Source organism: Rhincodon typus, unplaced genomic scaffold (assembly GCF_021869965.1).
Source record: "Rhincodon typus isolate 14 unplaced genomic scaffold, sRhiTyp1.1 hic_rhity00002968, whole genome shotgun sequence".
Classification (NCBI taxonomy): Eukaryota; Metazoa; Chordata; class Chondrichthyes; order Orectolobiformes; family Rhincodontidae; genus Rhincodon; species Rhincodon typus.
In genome coordinates, this window is record NW_025968606.1 from 743 (window position 1) to 11,614 (window position 10,872).

The 10,872-nt window shown below is 42.4% G+C and overlaps 1 protein-coding gene across 1 annotated transcript; it reads left to right on the forward strand.

Moving 5' to 3' along the window:
• Positions 1–42: 42 nt before the first annotated feature.
• On the forward strand, positions 43–10,280 carry ebpl (EBP like). The gene is made up of 4 exons (XM_020519685.2): positions 43–748; positions 3,342–3,411; positions 5,696–5,834; positions 10,025–10,280. The coding sequence occupies exons 1-4, from the start codon at positions 578–580 to the stop codon at positions 10,257–10,259; spliced, it is 615 nt and encodes a 204-aa protein (XP_020375274.2). The 5' UTR covers positions 43–577; the 3' UTR covers positions 10,260–10,280.
• Positions 10,281–10,872: the final 592 nt, after the last annotated feature.

Genomic DNA, 10,872 nt, shown 5'->3' on the forward strand with positions numbered 1-10,872 from the left:
GAGACTGCCGATAGGGGGCAGCAAACTCAGCCTGAACTCCCGGAGACTGCCACTGAGGGGCAGCAAACTCACCCTCAACTCCCGGAGACTGCCTCTGGGGGGCAGCAAACTCACCCTCAACTCCCGGAGTCTGCCACTGGAGGCAGCAAACTCACCCTGAACTCCCGGAGACTGCCGATAGGGGGCAGCAAACTCAGCCTGAACTCCCGGAGACTGCCACTCGGGGGCAGCAAACTCAGCCTCAACTGCCCGAGACCGCCCGGAGGTGCCGAACTCTGATGAAAGTGGCTGTAATTCCGAGTGTCGGCACCAGATGGTGACGATGAGACCGGGGAGCCTGTGGTCTTTGCGCGGTGACCGGAGTTGCTGCAGTTTTTTTATTTTTCGTTGATGCCCCAGGTTGACATGGGGCAGATGATATTCCCCAGCAAGGGCTGGAAGCTGTGAGGAGGGAGAAGCGTGAAGTTTAATGAATGAGCTGGAGTTCCTGGGTGTTAATGTGCTAGACCTTTCCGCTGTGGCTGCAAAAGTTGAAGGAAACTGATTGCAGAAGCTGCGAACCCTGGAGGAGCAGGGAATGTCCGAACAGGCGCTGCTGAGCCCGGCAGCGCTGACCTCGCTGCTGCTCTGCGCCGTTCAGGTGCCGCTGGCTTGGGCACTGGCTCTGGGCTTTGGGCAACACTGCCCGCCGCTGGACCGAGCACTCCTGGGCTGGCTGTTCTATGATGCCATCGTGCACTTCACCCTGGTAAGTCGCTGGTCAGTTCTCACGCTCTGTCTTTATGTTACACTGATCCGAGCCTTGCAGCTAGTCTAATGCAAAAATACACTACTGCGGATGCTGGACCTCTGAAATAAAAACAGAAAATGCTGGGGAAACAAAAAAAAACTCAGCCGATCTGGGGGTATTTGTATAAATAAGAAACGGAGTTAAGATTTTTGAGTACAGCATCTTCCAAACATAAAATAAACATGGAATAAAAACCGAAAGAACTGTGGATGCTGTATAAATCAGAAACAAGATCAGAAATTGCTGGAAAAGCTCAGCAGGTCTGGCAGCATCTGAGGAGAGAAAACAGAGTTAACGTTAACTTTGATTAACTCTGATTTCTCTCCACAGATGCTGCCAGACCTTTTCGAGTCCAGTGACCCTTCACCAGAACTTCCCATTCCTGAGTTCTGATGAAGGGTCATCGGACCCGAAAGGTTAACTCTGATTTCTCTGCAGTTGTTGCCAGACTTGCTGCGCTTTTCCAGCAGTGTCTGGTTTTGTTTCTAATTCTCTGGAATGTTCTGCACTAATTTTGTTTAATTCGTTCATTTTGAAATAGAAACATTAGTGGCTTGTGGGAAAAACGCAAGAAAAATCCATCAAAATGTTGAAATAGAGTAATAGAGTTTTACAACGTGGAAAGAAGCCATTTGGCCCATCGTATCCCCACCAGTCATCAAACACCCATCAATTCTATTCCCATTTCCCAGTTTTGGTCCTTAGCTTTGTATGCCATGGCATTTCAAGTGATCATCTAAATACTTCTTAAATGTGTTGATGGTTCCAACCTCAACGACCCTTTTTGGCAGTGCATTCCAGGTACCAACAATGCTCCAGGTGGAAAAAATTACTTCTCAAATCCCCTCTAAACCTCCTGCTCTGGTCATTGGTCATTGTCCCTCTACTAAGGGGATAAGTTGCTTCCTGTTTACCCTGTCTATGCCCCTCAGAACTTTGTACACCTCAATCAGGTCACCTCTCAGCCTTCTCGACTCAAAGGAAAACAACCCAAGCCTATCTAATCTCTCTTCATGGCTGAATTGCTCCATCCCAAGCAATATCGCTGGTGAATCTCTCCTGCACCCTCTCTCGTGCAATCACATCCTTCCTGTGGTGTGGCAGCCAGCGCTGCACAATCTCCAGCTGTGGCCTAACTTAACATGATATACAGATCTAGCATAACTTCCTTATTCTTGTGTTCAGTGCCTTGTCTAAGAAAGGCAAATATTCCATATGCCTTCTTAGCAATCATCTAGGAACATACCCACCATAGTCCCACTGATCGTCTGTACTTCCTGAGGACCTACCATTCAGGAGCATGCACTCCCTTGACTTGTTAGTCATTCCAAAATGCATCATCTCACAAGTTTCAGATTAAATTTCATTTGACATTGTTCAGCTCATATGATCAACCCATCTATATCATCCTGTAGTATAAGACTTTATGCTTTGCTATTTATCATAGCACCAACTTTCATATCATCTGCAAACTTACTGATCGAACCTCCTACATCCATGTCTAAATTATGTTCCTATTTGGAAAGAAATAACTTGCAATTATTTAAGACCCCTCTCGGATTTGGGGAATGTCCCAAAATGCTGTAAATCTGGGCTAGGACACCTGCTTTTCATATAGTGCCTTGGAATCTCTTGCAGCCACTTGTATTTCTAGTTCAGCATCTCATCAGTGTGACAACATCCCTGATAATGGAGCGGACCCTCAGCCCTGAAGTGTTAGTCTAGGTTCGATCACCGAGTCTACATCAGAATCATCTAGACTTGAAATGTTATTTTGCTGAATCTCCATGGACCCTGTCTGACCTGCTGTGCTCTCCAGCAGTTGTTGACTTCAGTACAGGTTCCAGCATCTGAAGTAATTTGCTCCTATCACCAAGATCTGGAGTGGGGCATTTCACAACCTAATTTCGGGCCACAAGTCTATTAATTGAACCAAGCATTTTAAGTATTTAAGAACCTTATCACTAATGTTGCAGGATGCCCCAGGTGGTTTTAAAAACCTGAATGAGCTGTTTGGCTGGCCCCAATGTGAAATATTGCTCTGTGGAGGCCTCAGAGGACTTGGGAATAGTGCACTTGGGCAGTTGATCAGGATCTGATCCCTGGATTATACTTCCATTTTCACTAAATAACACTTTGCAATCTTCAGAATGCACCCAGATTTTCCCTTGAACATCTCTGCAGCAGTTCCTCAGGGTAGTGTCTTAAGTCCAACTATAACCAGTTGCTTCCTCAATGACCTTCTCTCCAACATAAGGTCAGAAGTAGGATTACTCACTGGCAACTGGACAGCATTCAATTTTATTCATGATTCCAGAAACTCTGAAGCAGTCCGTGACCATATCTACAAGATCTGGATAGCGTTCAGGCTTGGGCTAAAAGGTGGCAAGTACCTTTCATGCCACATAAGTGTGAGCAACCACTGTCGCAAACAGGAGAGAATCTAACCATCTCCCCATGACAATCAACAGTATTACGGTCACTGAAACCCACACCATCAACATCCTGGGGGTCACCATTGACTAAAATTCATGTTGCTTTTGTCTTGCAGAAAGGCCTGTTTGTTTACATGTCTTTGGTGGGGACCGTGGCACAATCTAATAATATCCTTTCTTTCCTATGTAAGTTCTTAATACTTGGATGAATCTGACGTGCAAATTTGGTAATTACTGCTTCTCACAATAGGTTTTGTGTCATCCTACATCTCAGATTAATCTCACCATTAACTAGCTACAGCTTTTGACATTGTCATACGCCATCCTCCATTGTCTAGCTGGATAGAACCACCTTCTCCTGGTTCCATTCTTATCTATCAAGTTGTTCCCAGGCACCCTAAATACCTTGCCTCCCACTTCTGCACAATTGCTTCTGGAGTCTCCCAAGGGTCTATCTTTAGAACTGGACTACTTCTCATCTATTTACTGCCACCGGATGACCTAATTCAAAAACAAAGTTCCATGTTCCATAGGTGTACTGTGGACACCCAGCTCTGCCTGACAACCACCTCATTATAACCCGCCACTGCTTCTGATTTGTCCAACATTCAAAATGAATGTTATTCGTAAGAACTTCCAGGAGATATTTGGTCAAGATCCTCAAAAGACGATGACATCTAAAGTTGAAGTTCAAGGAATTGAAATTAAATCAATAACCTGGTTAGGTAACAAGCTGAGCAGAGTTGGCATAATAGGCAAGATCCAGGTTGAGGCCACTGTATTTATTAACAACTTAATGATGGCATAGGAAATTGCATCTAAATAATACAATGGCATAAAGATGATTGGCATGGTAAGCAGTGCAATAAAGCAGTTTAATAAAATCACAAGATGATTGAGCAAAACTGGCAATTGGATTTCTTTGTAGGCAAATCGGAGATCATCAGTTTGGACCTAAAAAGGATACATCAAGCTTCTTTTGAAATTCTAGGAAAGAGTGGAAGCTGAACAGGACCTGAGATACATGTACACAGATCATTAAAATATAATGAACAACTACAAAAATTATCATAAAGGCTAATGGAATGCTGGCCCTTAGTCATCTTAATTGCTTTAGTTCTGCCAAGCATTAGGAAGACCTTCCCTGCAGTACTGTGAGCAGTTCTGGGCATCACATTTTATGAAGAATACATTGAAGTGCAGATTTAGTGGAATGATAACTGAATTCCAGTGGTTAAGCTACAAGGCAAGCTTACATTTCCTAGAGTTGTCTTTGCTGGAATTTAGAAGGTGAAGGATGATTGAAATTTTGAAGATATTGGGAAGAAGAGATAGGATTGATAGAGAGATAAAACTTACCCAATCTGGAGAGTCCAGGTCTCGGGATCTCCTGCAGTGAATTTAGGAAACGTATCTTCACGGCTGGAGTGATAACTGTTTGGAACTCTCTTCTGCAAATCTGGATGATGTTAGACCAGTTGTTAATTTTAAAATTGAGATTGGTGGATTTTGTTTAGTAAAGACATATACAGTGAAGTCACAGATTAGAAATTATCTCATTGAATGGCAGAGTAGACACAGGAGGCTAATTCATTTCATATCGTTCCTATATTCTTACAATAATTTGGTAAATTCTTGAAAGGAAATGATTAACAGGTCTTTGGGAAAAGGATTAGAGAGTGGATTTATTTGCTTGGCTCTACCAGATATCTGGGGAGCAGACATAATGGAGTGATGAGCTCTTTCTGTGCTGTATCAGTGTACAATTCTATGAGCATTTGAAGTTTAAATGTACCACTTCACAGTTCCATCTGGTACCACCACAAAGTAGAGGAAAGTTTCTTTCACAAAGCTAACTTACGTGTCAAGTAGCTCCAGAAAGCAACATCTCAACAATCCAGCCCACAGTCCAACTCACAGCTGCAGTCAGCTGGTTCGATATTCTGTTGATATTTTTAATCCAGGTCCCAGAGACAATGGCTGTTTGCTGCTTTGAATCAGAGTTTCAATACTACCAAAGTATTTTCTGAAGAAGGGTCTAGGCCCGAAACATTAGCTTTCCTGCTCCTCTGATGCTGCTTGGCCTGCTGTGTTCTTCCAGCTCTACACCTTGTTATCTCCGTTTGCAACTGTTCATTCCCATATTTAACATCAGGCTGCACAGTGTGAAACAACTGTTCTTGAGAAATGAAATTTATTGCTATTATGGCAGTATGTTAGCACTATTTGAACTTGGGGTGCAACTCATTAAGTAATGAGACTTGATTACTATCCCATTCCTCCCACCCCAGGATGTAATTATTCTGAAGTGTACACTGTTCAGCTTATGTCGCAATCATATACTCAACTATTTGGCTCCTATCCAAGTGTAAATCTTGGTGTTTTTCACTAATCATGACTGTAGTGTACGTGCATGCCTGAGTCTATGGTTGATTTCCTTTGCTAAAGCTTAGTATCTTCGTGTTCTCAGGGCAAGAGTATGGGAAAGCGGATGCAAGATGGCTTCATTCAGATCCGACAATTGTATCACTAGAAATCCTGACTGTGACACTGGATGGGATTTTAATTCTGCTTCTCATTCATGCTATTGTGGAAGATAAATACTACAGGTGAGAAGATTTAAATATTGTTCATTAAAACAAATACTCAAGCTGTAAACATTTCAATGGAGTAATTCAGCAAAGCAGCATTAATTTGCTTTTATCTGCATTTATATCAGGAGGAAACATTGCACTAGGGAGAAATCCTATGTAAAGTATTTCATAACCCTCTCTCCCATGGATGGTTTTGTTGCTGTTCTCCTCCCTTTAACGTTTCTTCCATGAGAGTATTGACTTATTCTGGCCATGGTTCTGAGGGTGCTGGCTTTTCTAATTGTTTAACCACTTAACTGTTCTTCTGGACTGTAAATCTTGGTAGGGACATTTGACCGTGGAATGGGTTGCTTTGTGCTACAGGGCTCATTGGATAGTGAATTAATAAATCGGATTAATAAAGCTGTTTGCAACAGCCTCTGTCACTGTTCTAATTCAATACAAGATTAAACCTGGGACTGTCTTGATCTGTATGGTTCAGTACACCACTGAGAAGTGCACTTATCAACTAAGCTAATGGGACAACTTGAAAAGATTCTTTGCATTCCCTTCCATGTGCCCCTCCCCCAGTCCTACATTCCTCCTCGGTCTCACTCCTCCCCATCTCCAGGAGCACGGAGATTAATTGCTTTGTCCATACTCTGATCTTCATGTATATTATGTGAAGGAACATGTGTATTGATTGTAATGAGGTCTGTGGAGTTATCTCACATGTATCTGAGAGGAAATCTGTTAGTGAATAGTTGGTGATAGAACAATACTTTGTGAAGACTTTTGTGTCTGCAGTCAAAAAAGACTCAAGAGAAAAAGCGCTTCTTGGCAGAAGAGCTTTTGTTTAATTTGGATTTGAAATCTTTATTGCGGTTCTCTTTGTATGTGTGCTGTTCTTCCAGTTGTTGTACCAAACAAGTTTGAACTGATGAGCTGAAGATTGGAATGAAAATGCTGAATTTTTTTTTATAAATTGGCCTTTCAGATATGTTATGACACACCTATGTGACAAGTGGAATTCAAACCTGGACCTTCTGGCTCAGAGGTAGATCACTACCACTGTGCCACATCAGTGAATTTGCATCCACAGAGCATTAACTAGGGTCTCTGGGTTATGAGTCTGCTGGAATTATCACTACACTGCCACCTTAGTTTATCAAACAAAGTACTGGTGTAGGTGCTGTTAGTGTGATTAATCTTTTAATTGATAATGTATTACAAAATAAGTCGGTAAGATATGTAAATAGACAAGTACCATACTCAACTTTAGTCTCACAAAGTAATGGAGAATGTTGCTTGGACGCAGCTGTTTGAGGGTAAATCTACATCGGACATGGTACAGCCATGTATGTTAGTTGATAAGAGTTTAGGAGCGGCACGTTCCTGCGAGAATGGAGGATAGGTACGGCAAGGTACGTGAATCTTGGATGACCGGGGCTGTTATTGACCTTGGTTAAAGAGAAGACAGAAGCATATGTAAGGTCTAGGAGGAATGGAACTGACGAAACCTTCGAAGTATTTAAGGAAAGTAGGAAAGAACTTAAACAAGGAAATTAGAAGGGCTGAAAGGGGTCATAAAAAGTCGTTAGCAAACAGGATTAAGGAGAATCCCAAGGCCTTTTATACATATATAAAAGGCAAGAGCGTAGCCAGGGAAAAGGTTGGCTTACTCAAAGACAAAGGAGAGAATCTGTGTGGAGCCGGAAGAGGTAGGTGAGGTCCTAAATGAATACTTTGTGTCAGTATTCACTAAAGAGAAAGGACTGATGGAGGATGATCTCAGGAAAGGAAGTGTCAAATTCCTAAACCAAGTTGCTATTAAAAAGGTGTTGTGAGTCTTAAAAAGTATTAACATAGATAAGTCCCTCGGTCCTAATTGGATCTATCCCAGAATATTGAGGGAGGCAAGAGAACAAATTGCTGGAGCATTGACAGACATCTTTGTGTCCTCTTTGGCCACAGGAGAGATCCCAGAGGATTGGAGAACAGCCAATGTAGTCCCATTGTTTAAGAAGGGCAGCAGGAATAATCCAGGAAATTGCAGGCCTGTGAGTCTCACATCAGCGGTCAGGAAATTATTTGACAAGATTCTCAGGGACAAGATCAAATGCATTTAGAAGCAAATGGACTTATTAGCAATAGACAGCATGGTTTTGTGCAGGGGAGGTTGTGCCTTACGAAGTTGATGGAGATTTTTCAGGAAGTGACCAGGTGACTGATGAGGGAAAAGCGGTTGATGTTGTCTACAATGATTTCAGTAAAGCCTTTGACAAGGTCCCTCATGGTAGACTGATACAAAAGGTGAAGTCACATGGCATCAGGGGTGAGCTGGCAAGGTGGATACAGAACTGGTTTAGTCACAGGAGACAGAGGGTAATGATGGAAGGTTGATGTTGTGAGGTGATGCATTTTGGAAAGTGAAGTACAGGTGGAAATTATACAGTGAATGGCAGAACCTTTAGGAGTATTGATATGCAGATCCACAGATCACTGAAGGCGGCAGTGCAGGTAGATAAGGTAGTAAAAAAGGCTTATGGCATGCTTGCCTTCATTGGAATGGACATTTGAGTATACAGAACTGGCTTAGTCATAGGAGATAGACGGTAGCGGTGGAAGGTTACTTTTCAGAACAGAGGGTTGTGACTAGTGGTGTTCCACAGGATCAGTGCTAGGACCTCTGCTGTTCCTGATCTATATAAATGATTCAGAAGAAAATGTAGCTGGTCTAATTAGTAAGTTTGTGGATGATACAAAGATTGGTGGAGTTGCGGATAGTGAGGATTGTCAGAGGATACAGCAGGATATAGATCAATTGGAGGCATGGGCAGAAAAATGGCAGATGGATTTTGATTCCAGACAAATGTGAGGTGATGTATTTTGAAAGGTCAAGCACAGGTCAAAATTACACAGTGAATGGCAGAACCCTAAGAATTGATGTGCAGAGGTATCTGGGTGTGCAGGTCCACAGATCACTGAAGGTGGCAGCACAGCTAGATAAGGTAGTAAAAAAGGCCTATAGCATGCTTGCCTTCATTGGAAGGGACATTGAGTATAAGGATAGACAGGTTATGCTGCAGCTTTATACAACTTAAGTAAGGCCACACCTGGAGTACTGCATACAGTTCTGGTCACCACAAAAGGATGTGGATGCTTTGGAGAGGGTACAGAAAAGGTTTACCAGGATGTTGCTTGGTATTTGGGATTTTAGCTATAAAGAAAGGTTGGATAGACTGGGGTTTTCACTGGACCGCAGGGAGTTGAGGAGCGACCTGGTAGAATTTTATAAGATTGTGAATGGCATGGACAGAGTGAGTATAGAGATAGTATGAGGTTTATCCCGGGGTGGAGGGTTGAATTACTAGGGGACAGGGTTCAAGGTGCGAGGTTTGGGGAAGGAATTTAAAAGAGATGTGCAAGGCAAGTTTTTCACACAAAGGGTGTGAAAGGGCCTGGAATGCATTGCCAGAGGAGGTGGTGGAAGCAGACACAATTGCAGCATTCAAGAAGCTGCTGGACGAATACATGAATAGGAAGGGAATAAAGGGATATGGATCCTGTAAGTGAAGATAGTTTAAGTATGGAAGGGCAAAATGTGTCAGCGCAGGCTTAAAGGGCCAAAGGGCCTGTTCCAGTGCTGCGCTGTTCTTTGTTTTTAATGAAATTGAACTTTATAAATAATGAATTTGTTTCGGCTGAACTGTTTTGCAACATTCGTTTTGCCGTCACCTGCTGTCAACTGATGCTTGGTGAAAAATGATGGCAAACTGGAAAATCCACTTTCTGCGAAATTATTTTGTGTTTTGAAGATTACCAACGTGTTCAACAATTCTGGAAATATTCAGCAGGTCTGGCTGCATCTGTCAGAAGAGAAAGCAAGCTAACCTTTTTGAGTGGATGAACTTTCATTGTAACTGGAAGGTGTTGAAGCTGAGAAGCTTTAAAGCACATACAAAGCCAGAGGGCAGGGATAGGCCAAAAAGGAAAGATTTATAATCTCCCCTCTCAGTGCAGGCATCACCTCCCCCTTTTCCTTTCCTGCCCTCCACACCATTTTGCCAGGATTCTGAATTATTAACTTTTTTCTCTCTGCCTGACCTGTTGAATATCACCAGCACTTTCCTGTTTCCAGTTCAGAGTTCCAGCTGCTGAAGCACATTGCTCTTGTACATCAGTCATTCATTAATAACATGTTGCACTCTGTTGTATGATTTCAGGCACTTTGTACAAATTACACTCTGCGTTTGTGAACTCTATGGTGGCTGCATGACCTTCTGCCCCGAATGGCTCATTGGGAGCCCCAACTTGGACACCAGCAACTGGCTTTATCTCTGGGTCTATCTGGTCTTCTTTAATATGATCTGGGTGGTTGTACCAGGGCTACTCCTGTGGCAGTCTTGGCAAGGCCTCCAGGAAATGCACCAGAAGAGAAATGTAAAAAAATCACAATAAACAGTACTGTTGTCAATCATCCAAGCTTTGTGTTTTTAAAAAATAGTGAGCAGAATTCCATGTTTTATTATTTTGTTTGACATCGAGTTTGTTTTCAGTGAGGATAAATTAATTTTCTTGCATAAACAATATTTTCTCTTAAAATTACAAAATTTTAAATGTATATGGGAAAAATTATAAGATTTATTTTCAATTGTTGAGAAAGAACTTACACTTATATAGCACTTGTTGTTATCTAGTAGCATCTAGCAGGGATGCCCACATCCAAGTGCAACTAGGGAATGGGATATAATTATATAATTGAGCAGAACTGGTTGGGAGCATGATTGGTTGTGTGTGTATCATACGTGTATGTATGTGTGTTTGGAATGAGTAATAAGTATGGTGGGAGCTAGTGATATGACAGCTGGAATAAAATTTTGACCAGAAAAGCGTATGCTCAGACGCTGCCTAACCAACATTGTAACCTCTGGCAATAACACGACATGGAGATGGAGGAACACAGCAGGCCACGCGGCATCAGAGGAGCAGGAAATTTGATGTTTTGGGTCGAGACCCTTCTTCAGAAATGGGGAGGGGAAAGGGAGCTGGGAAGTAAATAGAGAGAGGAGGG